At 37.9% G+C, this 20,347-nt stretch overlaps 1 protein-coding gene across 1 annotated transcript; it reads right to left on the bottom strand.

Annotated features, from left to right (window-relative positions):
* Nucleotides 1-17,426: 17,426 nt before the first annotated feature.
* Nucleotides 17,427-18,023, bottom strand: LOC148576557 (uncharacterized). Its single transcript, XM_088502752.1, has one exon. The coding sequence runs from the start codon at nucleotides 18,021-18,023 to the stop codon at nucleotides 17,427-17,429; it is 597 nt and encodes a 198-aa protein (XP_088358878.1).
* Nucleotides 18,024-20,347: the final 2,324 nt, after the last annotated feature.

The following is a 20,347-nucleotide window of genomic DNA, read 5'->3' as shown; positions in this document are numbered from 1 at the left end:
TTTGCTAGGGGTTGAGTGTAGTACCACTCTCTTGCTTTTCCCTCAAGAGAAAACGGGAAAGCTTTCAGCAAAATTGAAGTTTTATCTGTACCGTCACGCCTGACAGTGGAACAGGCTGCCTGGAAATCTCTCAGGTGCTTGATAGGCTCTTGAGCATGTAAGCCATGAAACTTGGGCATCAAATTGAGCAGTGCGGTCTTTATTTCAAAATCTGTAGCCACCGCTGGGTGATGCGCTTGAAACAGTTGCATTGTAAAATCAGGGGCTCCTTCCTCCTGGATGGTAACTTTTCTGGCTGCTTCCATGTTACTTGTACGTAAATCAACCGAATTAGTAGAATGGGGGCTGGTTTCTTCCTCAGATGGCGTTTCAAATCTGCCCTCAGAGAGGACTAACCGACGCCGAATACTGGCAAGTGTGGGTCAGGAAATGAACGCGTCATCTAGTGAAAGAAACATGCAGCTCATAGTAGCAAAATAAAATAAAATGCAAATAAATAAATTCTAATGAATAACTTTAGCACTCTATTGCAACTCCCCGGCAACGGCGCCAAAAATTGATGCGGGCAGAAATTGGTGAATTAAAAATTGTTAGAATATATGCGTTGCAAGTATAGTTCTTAACTCGCCAGAAATCCACCGCTCAATTTAGAAAGGTGTCACAGAAAATTGAAATTTAAAATACTGGGAGTATGAATCCCAGGTCGTCTCCCAACGAATTGCAGGAAAGGGTGCTATTTTATTAATCAGTTGTTTTCGAAAAGGTTTGAGTTGAGTAAACATGAAATTAAATTGATGAAATTGAATAATGTAAATAAAAGCCTTGACTGGGAGTTGATTACATGGAAGCCCTATTCTTGATGGAACACTCTTAAGATTAATTGACAATTGAGAGTTATTTCGTTTAGTTATCCTTTACTAAGTAAGGGAAGGTAAAACAAGTTGGAATACTGTTCTATCCACAAGTCCCAATCCACCCTTGGGAGGATTGGTGTCAGGAATTAGAAAGCAAACCAACAATAACCCAATTACAATCTTTCTCTTGAATCTTCCAACTCAAGGGTTCCTTTCAATCAACTTCCCATCAAGTTAGGGAACTACTCACTCATTGTAAAGGTAAAATTCATAGCATATATAAAAGAATTAAAGAAAGACATTGTAAATAAAAATTAAAAATAGTCAATTAAAAATAAAAGTGATCCTTGTGTTAAATAATCCTAAAAATATTCCAATGGTAAAATTAAACAAAGCAAAGAACATGGAAGAGTAAGCCAAGTAAAGAAAACGAACTACAATGACGAAGTCTTGATGAGGTAATAACTCTTCTCAATATCCCAATGCAAAAAAGCTAGAGAAACTAAAATCCTAAGAACTATCAATGTCTAGAGAGAAAACCTAGGGGAGGAGTAAAACTAGATCTAAAAACTAAAACTGTGTAGAATGAATGTTGTCCCTGGTTTCTGCATGTTCTCTGGCTCTAGTCTGCTGTTCTAGGCCGAGAACTGGGTCAAAATAGGGCCCAAAATCGCCCCCAGCGAATCCTGCAGATTATGCAGATCGCGCATGTCACGCGATCGCGTCATCCATGCGGACGCGTCATCCACGCTTTTCCTTGCCACGCGTTCGCGTCGCTCACGCCTCCGCGTCGCTCGTGCTTTTCCAGTCCGCGCAGTCGCGTGAGCCATGCGGCCGCGTCACTGCAATTTCTCCTTTTTCGCGCGATCGCATGAGCCATGCGGCCGCGTCACTTCTCGCTGGTTATCTCCCCAATTTCTTGTGTTCCTTCCATTTTTGCTAGCTTCCTTTCCAATCTCCAACTCATTCATGCCCCATAAAGTCTGAAATGCTTAACACACAGATCACGGCATCGAATGGAATAAAGGAGAATTAAAATGCATAATTAAAAGTCTCTAGGAAGTTGTTTTCAATCATGTAATAATTTCAGGAAGAAAATATAAATGCATGCTAAATTAATGAATAAGTGGGTAAGGATCATGATAAAACCACACAATTAAACACAATATAAACCATAAAATAGTGGTTTATCAATAATCCATATCTCAATTTATTCTCTAGCTATGCTTTTACAGCCATGTACTCTACAGAGCTAAAGTCAACCCAAAAACACTTCACTCCCAAAATAATCTAATGTGAAACATCTAGAATTAACACCTAGTATTTCTCCAACAACCAAATTAAACCATAGAATTAAGAGCTATATAGTTATATATACTACAAACAAGCCAATCACAACTGTTTCTCAATCAAAAAAGAATTACTAAGATTAAATTTAATCACAAAATAGTAGTCTGAGTCACATATTGAGACAATTACAATTCGGTATTAATAGTCTCTAATGAACAATTCAATTACTACGCATGAATCAAGAACAAACAGAGAAAGACACGCCAAAAAGGGAAAAAACCAGATCCAATCAATAGTAAGAAAAAGCCACCGACAAAAAGAAGAAACAATTAAGACCTGAACGGTGCTGTGGAAGATGCAGGGAATTAAAACATAGTATCAAAAATTGAACTTTTTCATCTTCAATGAATTATTGATCATCACTTTCATTTACAAATTGCGACAAAAAAAAACAAAATTAAAAAATCAAAAACCCTAAGACTTGAAAATTTTTAAAATAGAATTTAAAAATCAGAATCATAACAACAAATTATGATAAATAAAAAGAAGTTAAAATCAGAATTAATGAAAAATAAAAAAAAAACCTAAGAGAGTGGAAGATGCAGCGACAGAGGCAAAGAGGCTTGGACGGTGGCGGAGAGGCTGGACGTTGCAAGACAGCTGACGAACTGTGATAGAGCACGAGGCGCTGAGAACGACGAAACACCAAGGCGCTAAGGATGAGAAAACAGCAGGGCACTGAGAATGGCTGGAGGCTGACAATGGGAACTGCGATGGAGCACAACAGCGCTGAAAATGACAAAACACCAAAGCGATGAGAATGGCTGGAGGCTGACAAACTGTAACGAAGCACATGTGGCTGCTGGATGGTGTGAGGCTTTGACGGACGACGATAGAGAGGACTATGACAGCGAGAGGAGAATGGAGCTTGAGATTGCGTAAGTAAGACAGGACTATGCCCGGCATGAGTGCTTTGAGAGAGAGAGAGAGAGAGAGAGAGAGGAAACGGCCAGGGTGCGACAGAGAGAGGGCTGGGTGTAAGGGTTAGATGAAGGACTGGGATGAATATGAAGGCGAGCTGGGTGGTGCGACGGTCATCGCAATCGGCAGTGATGAACAGTGCTGCTGGGTGCGAGGCTTCTAGCTAGGGTTAAAGTGAATTTGGATAAAAGTGAAGCGTATGGGCACTGTTATCACTTCTAGGTCAAAAGTTAACTTAGAAAAAAGTTGTGTGGAAAAAAAGAGTGAGAAATTAAATTTTGGGGGCAACTCTATCGGTACGTTTTTGTAGGGTGTCTAAATAAATATAGAAATTAAATTTTGGGGGGAACTCTATCGGTACGCTTTTGTAGGGTGCCTAAATAAACACAGCATATGGGCACGCTTTAAAAATATGACCGTTAGAAGATTAATTAGCCACGCTTTTAAAGCGTACCTATTTCCCTTTATGGCCACGCTTTTGAAGCGTGGAAGAAAAACCGTGGCCAAATCACAAATCAGTGGCCACCCTCATAAAAGCGTGCCGATTTCCCTCTATGGCCACACTTTTCAAGCATGCCAAGAAAAAACGTGGCCAAATCACAAATCAGTGGCCACCCTCACAAAAGCGTGGCCATTAACCACTTTTGGCCACACTTTAAAAGAGTGGCAAAAAAAGTGTGCCGATAGGCCTTTTTTTTTGTAGTGTATCTGGTTTTATTCTCATTTAATTCCAAATCAAAAGTAATTATGATTTATTCAACTTAACATTTATAACAATAAATGAGATCACCATTATATAAGTCATTTGATTTGAAATAACATAATTTGTAATTATAATTAATATATGTATTGTTCACAAATAAATTAGGAAATTAAAATAATTTCCTAACAATCTCCTACTTTGGCTATACATTTATTCTTTCTTGAAATAATCACATCTTATAAACTTTATGCGCCCATCTGAATGCTATTTCCCTTATTATTTTAACAATCTAATCCGTCTCATACATTAGATATGGAATTACCGCAGCTTTTATCACATTAGTGTCATGACTAAACAACGATGATCACCATACTAATGTATTTAACGACATAGATCAAATTTGGATGAGTAATATGAAAATTACATGCCAAGTGATCTCATGCATGTCTATTTCCAGCTGGTCCAACTTTAAAACATTATTGAGATCAAACACAAAACAAATATTGCAAAATGAACATTTCACATAACATGAAATAAACCATCAACTTAATTCTGCAGAAAAATAATTCAATATCTGTCATAGGACATATAGCATAAAATAAACTCCCACTAAACCAAGGCATCACAAATATTGACACCCATCCGAGCAGTGTGCTCATGAAGGACTTTAGGGATCAATCCCTTGGTAATGGGTCTGCTAGCATATACTCTGTTCCTATATGTTCTATGAAAATATGTTTTTCTTGAACTTTTTCCTTGACAACTAAGAACTTGATGTCTATATACTTCGATTTTATCAAGCTCTTATTATTGTTGGAGTATAATATTGCTGACTTGTTGTCACAGAATATCTTTAATGGCTTTTCAATGTCATCTACTTTATGAAGCTCAGTGACAAAGTTTCGCAACATATACCATGTTTGGATGCCTGAAGAGAGAACTTTTGCGTGGTCTAGAAATTTGCGGATAAATCCTCGTTGCAAGTATAGCTTCTAAACCAACAAAAGTCCTTTCATACAAACGTGTTGGGTGTCACAAGTAACAAACCCCTTTAAAAATTGTTAACCGAGTATTCAAACCTCGGGTCGTCTTCTCAAGGAACTGCGAGGAAGTATGTTCTTATTATTGGCTATAAAGGTTGTAATAGGGGTTTAGAAGATGAGAAGCAAGTAATTTAAATGACAAGTAAAGTAAATGGCAATTAAAATAAATAAATACTGTAAAGCAGACTTTTGGTAAGGTAAGAGAAGTTGGAGGTCCAACGTAGTTATCTCTCTCAACTATAATGAAAGTTGAATCTAAACTCCACTTGGTCAACCTTTACTAGGGCAAAGGAAAGTCAAGAGACTAATTAAATTGACCTTTGAATCCTATTTATTTCCTAAGAAAAGGTTGGGATTACTTAAGTTCAGCTCAATTAGCAAGATAACGATTATAAGTTATGTTGAGTTTAATAACTGTTGAGTTACTGAATTCTTAACCAGGACCAAAAGGGGGAAAAAAGTAAAATTGCTGGAATAATAAAAATGTCCTTAGATGGGAAGCAATGGTAACTTAAATCAAAGAGAACAATCATAAACTGAAAATACCTCAAATATTATTAATTCAAATAACAGTCTGCAACATGGAAGAATTTATAGATTCAATGATTAATTCAAGTGCTGGAATAAATAAAAGTAAAAGAAAGCTAAAACCAGAACGTAAAACCTGGATTGAGAGTCACTCTTAACACAAGAAGAAATCCTAAATCCTAAGAGAGAGAGAGAGAAGATCTCCCTCTCAACTAAATCTAAATCATTGAAAAATAAAATATGCGAGCTCTCTTTGAATGGATGCATTTCCACACTTTATAACCTCTGGTCTATGCTGTCTGTACTTGGATCTGGGCCAAAAAGGGCTTCAGAAATCGCTATGAGCGTTTTCTGCAAATTCTGATACGTGGCCTCTGTCACGCGTCCGCGTGGGTCACGCGGTCGCGTCATTCGGAGCTTTTCCTTGCCACGCGATCGCGTCAGTCATGAGGCCGCGTCGCTGCTGATTCGTGCTTGGCACGCGATCGCTTCGTCCATGCGGTCGCGTGGATACCAGTTTCTTTAAAGCTCCGTTTTGCCTTCTCCTTCCTATTTTGTATGTTTCCTTTTCCATCCTTTAAGGCATTCTGCCTTAGAAAATCTGAAACTACTCAACACACTAATCACGGCATCGAATGGATATAAAGGTAATTAAATTAATTAATTTTAAAGCTTAGGAAACATATTTTTCATTTACATCACATAATAAGGAAGGGAAAGTAAAACCATGCAATTAATGTGAATAAGTAGGTGAAGGATTGTATAAATCACTCAAATTAAGCACAAAAGAACTCATGAAATATGGGTTTATCAACCTCCCCACACTTAAACACTAGCATGTCCTCATGCTAAATCCAAGGTAAATAATTAAGGTTAAAGTGATGGAATGTCATGCAATGCAACCTAATTTAAATGCAACTACCTAAATGAATGATGCATCATGTATCTCTAACTTATTCACTCATATATAAAGCTTACATGTAGTCAAGTTAATTCACATTCTCAAGGAGTCATGTATATGTATAGCCAACCCTTAAATAATAAAGCATTTTAGCAAATGAGATGGAAAAGAAAACATTTGTACAAACTTGCAAAACAATTAGTAAATTTAAGCACAGATATATGTTGATGAGTTATTGAACCCTCACTGGATTTTGTGTTTACTCTCTAGTCACTCAGTGTTTATTGGGTTTATTCACTCTATTCTTCTTTTTATTCTTGCTTTCTATAGCTTTGTTCTTCATCTAACCAATCAACAATTATAGAATATAGTCATACCAAAAAGTCATGAGGTCTTTAATTGAGGTTGTAATGGGGTCAAGGTAAAGGTAAGAATTTATGTATAGGGTCAAGTGAGCTAATAAGTGAATCCTTAATTAGACTAAGATCTCACCTAACATACATATTTAGTAAAACAAAATCTCTTTACCTATTTTCCCATATTATCCCACATTGTTACATGCTCATGTTTCACTTTTTATTTTTTTTATTCTATGTGCATTGTTTTTATTTTGCATTGGGGAATTTCTTTTGTATCCCCTTTTATTAAATGCTGAATAAAAATTTTTTTTTTCAAGGCACATGGCAATTAAATCACTTTGATTTTCTCATGAGCATGTTTCCCAAATTTATTTTATTTCTTTTAACTCTTCTACCCTTTTGTTTCTATCATCCATGTTCCCAATAGGTTTCCCATGTTCTAATCTATTCATAATTTTCTATCTTAAGCTAACCAAGGATTCACTTGGGGTTTTCTTTTGTTTTTCTGCTTAAGGCTAGTAATTTGGCTAAATAGAATAAAGGGGTTTTAAAAGGTTCAAGGGGGCTAACAAAGGTGATGTAAAAGTTTGGCTAATTTGGGGTAAGTGAGCTGAAATCAAATGATGGCCTCAATCATTCTCTTGGTATGTATCTATTCTATATTCTATAATTGGACATATAGATTAAAGCAAAGGAAAGAACATCAGAATAAAAAGAAATGAAACACACAGAAATGAAATTATGGTTTGAATGCAACCATACAATTAAGCTCAAGACTCACAGGCTGTGTGTTCTCTAACTTAAGCATCATATATCAGTTATATATTGTATGCAGGTTTAGTTAAACATTCCCATTATTCTCTATAAAAAAATTATTTAGGGTGGCTTTTAAAGTTTTAATGTTCCTCCTTGATGAAATGTTGTCAGCTTAACTACGTCATGTAATGCTATATATACAAGGTTTATGGATTTAAATCTGATATGTTCAATTTCCTAGCTTACTTTCTTTTTATATTTTTCAATTTAAACTATACTATCTTATGCTAAAAAGGGTAAACTATACTAATTAATCCACTAATAAATCAGAATTGCAAACTAAACTAAATAACTAAAATAAACTAACTGGCTAAAATATGAACTAAAGATGCAAAATGCAAAAAATAAGTAAAAATACATAAAAGCAATGTATAAGTACTCTGAAAATAACAGTAAAAGAAAAAAAGAAAAATATAGAAAAATATTCAAAATAAAAGAAAAAGTATGTAGTGGTTCACCAAAATAAACGCCAGAGATGGCGACCTCCCCACACTTAAAAGGAAGCATCGATGCTCAATCAAGCCGGGTGTGAAGGGGTGTCATCACTGGTAGGGATGGTAGCTGGAGTCTCAGTGGTGGTGGGCTGGGAGTCTGGCTGCTGTAGAGGTGGGGCTGACTGGATCGGGATCTCTGGATCCGCAGCCTCAATCTGATGTGGGACCGCTGCCTGTGGTACGTCCTGCGCTGCCTCTCCCTGGGGATGGGTCTCTGCCTCGGGCGCATCCGCCTCCTCCTCAGATGCCTCGGATGGTGTGTCAGGCTCGGAGGGGATGTCACCGGATCATATCATCAGGTTTAGGTGCTCATAGCGTCGCTTGTTGCGACGCTCCATCTGGTCAAGTCGTCGAAACAAGTGGTGCACCAGATGATAGACGGGCTCTGTGGCAGGTGGAGGTGCAGTGGTGGTAGCAAGGATAGGTGGTGCAGTAGTGGAGGAAGAGGGTCCAGCAGACGGTGGGACTGTCGCATCAATAGCAGTGAATGGTGGTGGTCTGTGGCCCAAGGCTAAGAAGTTTCGGCTGTGCGGAATGATCTTCCTGCAATCCGCCACTGGTGGTCTCTCATCGGCATCCTCCCATGGCACGTCAGCTCGACGGCCAAGCTGTGTAACTAGATACGGAAAAGGGAGGGTGCCTCGGACGTGGACCCCGGCCATATAGTGCCGAATGAAACGTGGCAGATAAAGGTCCTTACCCTCCAGCACACACCAAAGGAGGGTGATCATAGCAGCCGGGATCTCCGTCTCGTGAGTACTCGGCATCACATAATTACTCAAGATCTGGTGCCATAACCGAGCCTCATCGTTTAAGTATGCTCTCTTGATCCCTCTAGGCATGGTAGTGTCCTGACCCATCTCCCAAGGAACAGTCGGGTCGAGAACTATCTGTGCCTTCACGGCATCCCAATCAAACTGCATCTGACGCATGTCCTCCTCAGCCTTTGAATAACCATCAGGCTGATCGGACTTGGCTGGGAGCCGGAAAATGTCCTCTAAGGCCTCCTCAGTGACCAGAATTTGTTTTCCTCTCAGGTTCACTGCATCTAGGGTGGTGAGGTAGTAGTTACAGTAGAATTCCCGGACCCAAGATGCGTTGACCTCTGTCAGTGTTCTCTCCTGAAAGAACCAGCCCCTTTGCTTGATTTGCTCAGTGGTGTACTGCTAGAGTGCTTCTGGAATCTTCAGAGTTCGTTCCAGGTATAGATTTCTGGAGTTTGCAAAAGTCGGGTACTTCAGCTCACAGTACCGGTTTGCAAATTTTATAGGATCATGCGCAGGGAGCAGCTGGTCAGCTTTTTCCTGCTGTGTGAAGTTCTTCTCCCGCCATGAAGAATCGTGCATTAGAGCAATGATGGACTGGGAGGAATCTCCTCTCTTGCGCTTGCCAGTAGCCTTGCCTTTTCCTTTCCTTTGTGAGGCAGACATCCTGAAAAACAGAAAACTAGGATATGGATAAAATAGGAAAGCAAATAGGCAATTAAACAAAGGAAACTCAAAGCGGTAAGGGAGAAATAGAATAAGGAAAATGAGTAAATGAAATGTGATTGAATTTATGTTAAATGGAAAAATAATCAATATGCCATGGTGAGAAAGTTAGAGGAAAGTGAAAATAATCAGAAAAGAGATTAAAAGGGTTAGTATGGTTAGAATTTGAAAAAGAAATTAGTAAATTAAAATTAGTGAGTTAGTAAAGTGCGGGTTAAAGTAAGTGGCATAGAAAAATTCCATATAACAAGGATTCACAGGTAAGAATAGAAGTACTCATAATCGAACAAGAAAAACAGGATGATGCTGATTTGAATAGAAATAAAGAAAGCAAAAATTGGAATCAGTGAATAACAAATGCAGTTTATGAACCAGGAAATCAAAGAGGATAAGAAAGTCTGCCATAGCATTCATGAAATGGTTTGGGTAAAGCAGAGTAAAACAGAGTTCAGAAATGCCAAACCAAAACATGAATGAAAACAATTTACAAAAAAATTTGGGCAGCATTCCGGCTAAAATTGGATTGTCCCGGAAAATAAACAGCAAGCATAGCAGTTCATATGAATTAAAAACTTGCTGCAGTTACCAGTAATGAATAGAAACAGGAAAATTTAGAGTAACAAGCAGCAATTGCAAGAAATCACAGCATATGAATGAGGTCACAGGAACAGCAGAATTACAGTTATGATAAAATATAAGCAGGAACAGTGCAAGTAAACAGACCTAGATCCACTAACCACAGCCTAAGCTACCTAACAACCTAAAAATCCACTACAGCATGCATATCTATCTATCCTAATGATGAACAGAAATGGAAAAAATTATAGAAAAATGATGAACGGATAAAAGGGGGTTGCGTTTTGCGGAACCTGGTAGGCGGGAGGGGTGGAACGGGGAAGAAGGTAGCTGCGGCAGCGTTCGGCGCAGTGGCGAGGCACGGCGTCGCAGTGGCGACTGAGGGGGGCAGTGGCGGAGAGAGGGTTTAGGGTTAGTGATAGAAGAAGGGGGGTTTGCGGGTGGGTGGCGGAGAGAGGGGGCGCGGCTGGATGGCCGGCGGTGGTGGGCGGTGGTCGCGGAGGGCAGTGGTGGAGAGGGGAGGAGAGAGGAAGAAGGGAGAAGAAGGGAGGGGAGGGGGTTGCGGCGGCGGTGTCTGGATGGCGGCGGTGTCTAGGTGGTGGACGGTGGCGGCTGGGTGGTGCTGGGTGGTGGCTGGAGGAAGAAGAAGCAGAGAGGGAGAAGAGGTTTGGGGGTGGGGGGCTGCGCGACTGATAGGGTTCGCGTGGCTGGGGGGGTTATATTTTCGAATCCACGCGGCTGCATTGGGCATGCGGTCGCGTGGTTGGGGTGAAAATGGGAGTGACGCGATCGCGTGGGGCGCGCGATCGCATGAGAGGGGGGGAAAGAAGGGTGACGCGATCGCGTGGGTCGCGCGATCGCATCGCTGGAATTCGTGCTAAATGCACGACTCCAGCGCCGTTTTAGCGCAACTCTCTGTCTCCTTTTGGGGTGATGTGCAATCCATGCGACGCGATCGCGTCGCTCACACGGTCGCGTGGGATTGGTATTGTGAAAGTGACGCGATCGCATGGGGCATGCGATTGCGTGGGCCAATTTCTGCGAAACGCACAAGGGCCGCACGATTCCAGCCTAACTTTCTGTTCGTTGGATCCTTACGCCGATATATATATATCACGCGGTTGCGTGGGTCACGCGATCGCGTGGGTGGTATTTTTCGCAATATGACGCGATCGCATGGGGCATGCGGTCGTGTCGTGCACCCCTTTTTTTATATATATATGCATGAAAAATGCAGAATGCAATGATTAACATGAATGCTATGCATGATTCCAGGTTTAATAACTTAAAATTAAAAAGGAAAAATGAAAGCAATTAACAAGAAATAAATTGAAAAAAAAGCGACCGTACCATGGTGGGTTGTCTCCCACCTAGCACTTTTAGTTAAAGTCCTTAAGTTGGACATTGGAGGAGTATCCTGTTATGGCGGCTTATGTTTAAATTCATCCAAAAATCTCCACCAGTGTTTGGAATGCCAATAGCCTCCGGGGTCCCAAACTAGGCATGCAAAGTTTCCGAACAGCTTCAAATATATTGTTAGGCTCCCGGGATGACAAATGTCAGAATAAACTCCAGGATTCCAAGCCTTGCTTTTAAATCCGCCTCCGTCTTGATCTACATGTTTCCATTCGGGCGGTTTAAAAAGCAAAATCTCACCTTGGTGACCAAACATTTTCCATGATCCGTGCAATCGAGCATGATACCAATCCATGTACTTCGAGGTGAAGCGTGGAACTTTATTGAACCTTGTGCACCAGCTCTGAGTACGAGCCATTTCCCTCTTACTCTTAAAGCCGCAGAGAGCTCTAAGCTGGCCATCTGTTTCAAGCAAACCGTATTCAAGTGAATAAGTAAAGTTATAAGTTAAGGATTGTACCCACTTGAAGCTTGTATTAGGTGGTAACGGCCTTGGGATAGGTGTTTTTGGTGGTTCTGCAAGTTCCATTTCCTTGTGCTCTTCTGTGAATTCCTCCACTTCTTTGCAAAGATCTTCAATTGTATCTGTGTCCTGGTCAAAGTCTTTTGTGTCTTCCTCATCACTTGAGTCATAGATTGGAGGTTGAGAGAAATCTACCTCCGCATCATCTTCATATTCACTTGGGGAAGATTCTTCGTTCTCAGAGAATTCACTTGCGGATGCAAGTTCATCACCAAGAGAGCTAGACTTGTGACTATCATCATCAAGGGAATTTTCTTCTTGGATTATTCCGTCTGATTCCTCATAAACGACTTGCCTTGGAGATTGTACAGTATCCTCCTTAGCATCAACTGTAGCATCCTGGATGGAGTTTTCCTCAATTATGGATTCCCATGGAAGTTCAGCATCTCCTAGGTCTTCAACCAACTCTTCTTCTTGAACAAAGACAGCTTCTTCTAATTGTTCTAGTACAAATTCATTCTCTGTCTTGTCCACTGGAGTTTCTGGTAGCTCTTTCATGCTACGCTCTTCATTCGGCTGTCCACATGGAGCTGTGGCTGATCCTTGTGTATTTGAGCGCCTAGAAACCCATTGAATTATCGCTTGCTCCAGTTGTTGAATGGTTGTTTGAAATTTATGTACTGTTTCCTTTAGGCGATCCTCTGCTTCTTGGGTTGCTGGACTTGGACATGATACAAAGGAAAGTGGTGGTAATTGGGAACGATCAGATTGGTATTGGGGTAAGGAAGGATCATATGGTGGCGAATGGTGAAGAGAAGCTTGTGAGTGTGGTGGTTCGAGGTTATGTTGAAAGGATGGTTTATATGCACGGGGTGGGGCTTGTTGGTAGTTACAAGGTTGTCCACCATGTCTTTCAGCTGGGTATGCACTGTAGAATGGTCTTTGTCCAGGATATCTCGGAGGGTGTTGCTGCCAAAAGGGTTGATTAGATCCTCTTGGTTTCATCCATCCTTGATTGGTCTGACCTTGGTACACATTCCTGCTATAACTTCTATTTCCTTTAACAATATTAGAACCAAACTCAAAGCGAGAGGGGTGAGAGTTAATAGTAGCAAATAAAGATAAAAGGGAAAAACAAAAATAAATAAATAAGCAAAAGAAAAAAATATTTACAATAACCAATAATAAGGCACACGTTTGCAATTCCCCGGCAACGGCGCCATTTTGAAGAGAGAACTTTTGCGTGGTCTAGAAATTTGCGGATAAATCCTCGTTGCAAGTATAGCTTCTAAACCAACAAAAGTCCTTTCATACAAATGTGTTGGGTGTCACAAGTAACAAACCCCTTTAAAAATTGTTAACCGAGTATTCAAACCTCGGGTCGTCTTCTCAAGGAACTGCGAGGAAGTATGTTCTTATTATTGGCTATAAAGGTTGTAATAGGGTTTAGAAGATGAGAAGCAAGTAATTTAAATGACAAGTAAAGTAAATGGCAATTAAAATAAATAAATATTGTAAAGCAGACTTTTGGTAAGGTAAGAGAAGTTAGAGGTCCAACGTAGTTATCTCTCTCAACTATAATGAAAGTTGAATCTAAACTCCACTTGGTCAACCTTTACTAGGGCAAAAGAAAGTCAAGGGACTAATTAAATTGACCTTTGAATCCTATTTATTTCCTAAGAAAAGGTTGGGATTACTTAAGTTCAGCTCAATTATCAAGATAACGATTATCAGTTATGTTGAGTTTAATAACTGTTGAGTTACTGAATTCTTAACCAGGACCAAAAGGGGGAAAAAAGTAAAATTACTGGAATAATAAAAATGTCCTTAGATGGGAAGCAATGGTAACTTAAATCAAAGAGAACAATCATAAACTGAAAATACCTCAAATATTATTAATTTAAATATCAGTCTGCAACATGGAAGAATTTATAGATTCAATGATTAATTCAAGTGCTGGAATAAATAAAAGTAAAAGAAAGCTAAAACAAGAACGTAAAACCTGGATTGAGAGTCACTCTTAAAACAAGAAGAAATCCTAAATCCTAAGAGAGAGAGAGAGAAGATCTCCCTCTCAACTAAATCTAAATCATTGAAAAATAAAATATGCGAGCTCTCTTTGAATGGATGCATTCCCACACTTTATAACCTCTGGTCTATGCTGTCTGTACTTGGATCTGGGCCAAAAAGGGCTTCAGAAATCGCTATGAGCATTTTCTGCAAATTCTGATACGTGGCCTCTGTCATGCGTCCGCGTGGGTCACGCGGTCACGTCATTCGGAGCTTTTCCTTGCCACGCGGTCGCGTCAGTCATGCAGCCGCGTCGCTGCTGATTCGTGCTTGGCACGTGATCGCTTCGTCCATGCGGTCGCGTGGATACCAGTTTCTTTAAAGCTCTGTTTTGCCTTCTCCTTCCTATTTTGTATGTTTCCTTTTCCATCCTTTAAGTCATTCTGCCTTAGAAAATCTGAAACTACTCAACACACTAATCACGGCATCGAATGGAAATAAAGGTAATTAAATTAATTAATTTTAAAGCTTAGGAAACATGTTTTTCATTTACATCTCATAATAAGGAAGGGAAAGTAAAACCATGCAATTAATGTGAATAAGTAGGTGAAGGATTGTATAAATCACTCAAATTAAGCACAAAAGAACTCATGAAATATGGGTTTATCAATGCCTCAAAGTAAGCAACGTATTCTGCCTCCATTGTTGAGGAAGCTACAAGAGTTTGTTTGTTAGACTTCCATACAATAGCTCCTCCAGCCAAAATGAAGATACAGCCTGAAGTAGAGCGTCTACTATCTTGGCATCCCGTAAAATCGGAATCAGAGTACCCAATGATCTCCAAATTTTCTGATCTCCGATAAGTAAGCATGTAATCCTTTGTTCTCTTCGAATAATGCATTACGCGTTTAACAACTATCCAATGATCCATGCCCCGATTGCTCAAATATCTACCCAACACTCCTACTATGAATGATATATCGGGACGTGTGCAGACTTGAGCATACATTAAGCTCCCCAGTGCTGATGCATAAGGTTTATTATGCATTGTTGTCCTCTCAAGATCATTTTAGGGCATTGCTTGAGACTGAACTTGTCTCCTTTAGCTGCGAGTATGTCCATTAGTCTACAACTTTTCATGCTATATCTACTTAAATTTTTTTTGATATAGTTCTTTTGTGATAATCCAAGAATACTTTGAGAGCGATCTCTAAGTATCTCGATTCCTAATAAAAAAGAGGCATCACCAAGATCTTTCATTTTGAATTTGTTCGATAGAAATTTCTTAGTTTCATGCAACAAGCCTATATCATTACTAGCAAATAGAATGTCATCAACATATAAGACCAAAAAGATGTATTTACTCCCATTGAACTTGCGGTATACACGCTCATCTATGATATTTACTTCAAAACCATATGAGGTAATTACTTGATGTAACTTGTGATACCATTGATGGGAAGCTTGTTTGAGACCATAGATGGATTTCTTTAACTTACCAACCATAGATTTTGAATCGCCTAATACAAAACTTTCTGGTTGTACCATATACATCATTTTATCAATGTCACCATTGAGAAACGCTGCCTTTACATCCATCTGATGTAACTCCAAGTCAAAATGAGCTACTAGTGCCATTATGGTTCTAAATGAGTCTTTCGATGATACCGGAGAGAAAGTCTCTTTATAGTCTATGCCTTCCTTTGGAGTAAAGCCTTTAGCGATCAGACGAGCTTTATATCTCTCGACATTATTTTTAGAATCCCTTTTGGTTTTAAATATCCATTTACAACCAATTGGTTTCACACCTTCAGGTAATTCTACGAGATCCCAAACATCATTATCTTTTATAGACTTCATCTCTTCTTTCATGGCATCGATCCACTTTTCAGAGTTAGAACTTTGCATGGCTTGAAGAAAATTGATTGGGTCATTTTCTGTCAAACCAATGTCATCCTCATGTTCTTGGAGATAGACTACATATTCATCTGAAATTGCACTTCTCCTTTCTCTGTTGGATCTCCTTAATGGCACTTCTTGAGATTGTTGAGCTTGCTGTATGGGATGGGGTTGAAGAGGATTCTCATTATTTTCCTATGATGTAGTAGTATCTTGAGCAACAATAAAATTATCATTCTTCTCTTGTATTGTAACTGGATCTACAGTAGGATTCTCATTGTACTCTTGTACTATAACTGTCTCTTCAACATTGATAGGCACAAAGACCCAAATCATTGTCAGTTACAGAATCCTCATCAAAAGCAACATTCCTAATATTTTCTTCCCCCCCTCCAAACTCAACATCCTCAAGAAATCTCGTATTTCTCGTTTCAAAAATAGACCTTGATGCAGGATTGTAAAACTTGTACCCCTGTGAAAGCTCAGCGTAACTAACAAAGTAGCAACTAATTGTCCTTGAGTTCAATTTTCTTTCATGCGGCCTATAAGGTCGCGCCTCAGCTGGACATCCCTAAATATGAAAATGCTTTATACTGGGCCTTTTTCCAGTCCAAATTTCATAAGGGATTGCTTTGCTTGGCACCCTATTAAGGATGTACGCTGCGGTCTTTAAGGCTTCTCCCCAGAGTGATTCAGGCAAGGAAGAGTGACTAATCATACTTATCACCATGTCCTTAAGAGTTCGGTTCCTTCGTCTGCAACACCATTCATGTTAGGTTTTCCCGGCATGGTGTATTGTAGAACAATACCACACTCCTCTAGGAAAAGAGCAAAAGGCCCGGGACGTTGCTCACCTGAACCTTCATATCTTTCGTAGTATTCACCACCACGATCAGATTTGACAGCTTTAATTTTCTTCCCAAGTTGAAGTTCAACCTCAGCTTTAAAAGACTTGAAAACATCCAAGACTTGGGACTTTTCATGAATTAAATATAAATACTCGTAACAAGAGTAATCATCTATGAACGTAATAAAGTATCGTTGTCCATTCCAAGAGACAGTAGGGAATGGGCCACATATATCGATATGTATCAATTTTAAGATATCTTTAGCTCTCTCGGCACCTAATTTCCTTTCGTTTGTCCTTTTTCCCTTTATGCACTCAATGCAGACTTCAAAGTCCGCTAAATTTAGGGGTCCAAGAATTCCATCTGACACGAGCCTTTGAATTCTCTGTTTAGAGATGTGACCTAGGAATTTGTGCCATAATGACGCCGAATTCTCATTTAGTTTTTGTTTTGTACCTGTTTGCAGTATTTCATTATTATAGGAAATCAAATCAAGCCTATATAGATTATCCACCAAACGACTAGAGCAAATATTATTCGAATTATAAAAGAGACTAACTTTATTGTTTTCAAACGAACAAAAATAACGTGATTTGTCCAAATAAGAAACAGAAACTAAATTCCATCTAAATGACGGTACATAAAATGTCTCTAATAAATCCAAGTAAAATCCACCAGTTGAACATCATCTAAAGGTTCCTATAACTTCGACTGCAACTATATTGCCGTCTGCCACATAGATGTATCTTTTAGCATCACTTGGCGGTCGGCTCCACAGGCAACCCCTTCTTTACACGCCAAGTGACATATTTGGTACAATCCTTCTTCATGTGTCCCACCTTCTTACAGAAGAAACAGGTTGAAACTTGATCGTGTATCTTAGCATTTTTCTGCTGAGAAGGCAGATCCACAGTAGTATCACGCTTTCTTTTATACTGAGAAGATGAAGCCATGTGAGAACTTTTAGTCTTATCTTGCTGTAGCCTCTCTTCTTCTTGCACACAGTGAGATATAAGCTCATTTAAGGACCAAGTATCCTTCAGGGTGTTATAACTCATTTTGAATTGTCCAAAGTGTGCAGGAAGGGAGATCAAAATGAAATGCACGAGTAAGTCTTCAGACAACTCTAACCTTAGTGCTTTCAATTTTGAAGCAAGATGAGACATTTCCATAATGTACTCCCTTATATTCCCTTTACCTTTATACCTCATAAAGACAAGTTTGCTCAATAGGCTACTTGCCTCCGCCTTTTCATTTTTAGCAAAGAATTTTTCAACATCTTTCAAGAATTGTTTAGCATCTTTATCCTTGGTAATTGAGTCCCGAAACGCCTCAGGAATTGAGCGCTTCATGATCATAATGCTCATTCAATTGGATCTCTCCCACTTCCTTATTTTAACCTCATTGAGATTTTCTAGAGTAGAAATGGGTTTCTCCTCTCGAAGAGTTATATCTAGATCCATATAACGGAGGACAATTTTCACGGTATCCTTCCAAACCTTAAAGTTTGAACCATTCAGCATGGAAATACTACTAATTTGTCAGAAACATTGGTAGCCGAAACCATAATTTCTGGATTAGAACAAAAAGAACATGTAGTAAACATTAGTTAAATAATGGAAAAAAAAATTATAATGCTTATTATTTGGCCAAACAATAAACAATAAACTTCCTTTGGATAGCTCTGTTATTATTTATTGGAATAAGTTATTTATTAACTCATATCATCTATATTAAATCACCAAAAATATATCATAATATGGAATTTTTCGATATTCCTCAACCAAAGCCTTCTGTATCCCTAATATAGCTGAATTTTGACTCTTCTGATGGGAAAAGAACGACAAAGGCTACTTGGTGTATTGGAGACCGAAATCCTGAAGGCACTATTTATATTTGAGTATGGCACCCATTAAATTCTAAAGTCCAAATAAAAATAGTATCTAAAATCCAAAAGAAAATATATCTAAAATCCAAAAGATAATTATCTAAAATCCAAAAGATAATATCTGATTTTATTCTCATTTAATTCCAAATCAAAAGTAATTATAACTTAGTCAACTTAACATTTATAATAATAAATGAGATCACCATTGTATAAATATTATTTATTATAACCAATTTTAGATTTATTGTATACGAATCCAAAAAAATCACAGATTAATATGTATATATATATATCAAATATGTAAAAATTTTTAACTGTGAGTGTGTTTATATATGTAATTTTTATAAGTAAATTTTTACTTATATTTAAAAAAATGAAAACAATATTATTTATTTTCTATTTTTATTTTTTAAGAATGTAAATAAAAAATTAAAAAATATTTTTTAAAGTGTAAAAAAAAATTCAACATTTTTACATGTTATATATAATATTTTAAAACATAAGTTAATATCAAATGATAATTTTGTGGACATTATAAAATATATTATTATATAATAGTTAATTTTGTTAAAATAATATTATATATAATATTTTGAATAAAATGCATATTTACAAATATTAAAAAATTATATTATATAATAATATATTTTGAGTAAAATTAACGGTTAGAGTGTTTTTATTTTTTTAATGAATAATTTAATTATTTTCAAGTAATATAAAATAATTAAATTATTTTATATTTTATAATTACAAATAATACTGTATAATAATTAATTTTAATAAATAAAAATATTTATATATATTTATATACTTTATATGTATTATTTTAAAATAAAAAATTACATTTGTCATTTTTAAATATTATATATTAAAATATAATTATGTATGTATCCATTAATATATTCTATATTTATGAAATTTATTAATATTTTTTTATAATATTTTTTAATATTTATTTAATAAAATCTAATGGTTCTCAAAAAGTGACACATCTAATACATATGCATAAATAGAAAGATGAGAAATAGTAGTGAGAGAAGACAAATGGGTGAAAAGATACCAATCAGAGATAGCAGTGAGAGAAGATAAATAGAAAATGGGTCAAGGAATGAGAAGATGAGAGATAGCAGTGAGAGAAGACAAATGGGTGAGAGAAGGAAAAAAGTAGAGAGCAAGTAGAGCCAACATGAAAAAGAGAAAGAAAAGAAATAGGAGAATCAAAGAATATAGATGGCACATTGATGAGCGGATAATTTATACCCTTTTTGGCATTGTTTTTACATAGTTTTTAGTATGTTTTAGTTATTTTTTATTATATTTTTATTAGTTTTTATGCAAAAATCACATTTCTAGACTTTACTATGAGTTTGTGTGTTTTTCTATAATTTCAGATATTTTCTGGCTGAAATTGAGGGACCTGAGCAAAAATCTGATTCAGATGTTGAGAAAAGACTGCAGATGCTGTTGAATTCTGACCCTTCTACTACAGAAGCCCAATTGGTGCGCTCTCAATTGCGTTGGAAAGAAGACATCTTGGACTTTCCGGCAATGTATAATAGTCCATACTTTGTCCGAGATTTGATGGCCCAAACTGGCATAAAACGCCAGCCAGAGACCCTTTTCTGGAGTAAAACGCCAGAACTGGCATCAAAACTAGAGTTAAACGCCCAAACTGGCACCCAAGCTGGCATTTAACTCTAGGAATGGCCTATGCATGTGAAAACTTCAATGCTCAGCCCAAGCACACACCAAGTAGGGCCCGGAAGTGGATTTCTGCACTATCTGCAC

This window comes from Arachis ipaensis, chromosome B1 (assembly GCF_059453495.1).
Source record: "Arachis ipaensis isolate K30076 ecotype BB chromosome B1, ASM5945349v1, whole genome shotgun sequence".
Classification (NCBI taxonomy): Eukaryota; Viridiplantae; Streptophyta; class Magnoliopsida; order Fabales; family Fabaceae; genus Arachis; species Arachis ipaensis.
The sequence above is the reverse complement of the archived record's forward strand: the minus strand, read 5'-3'. Positions and strand labels throughout refer to the sequence as shown.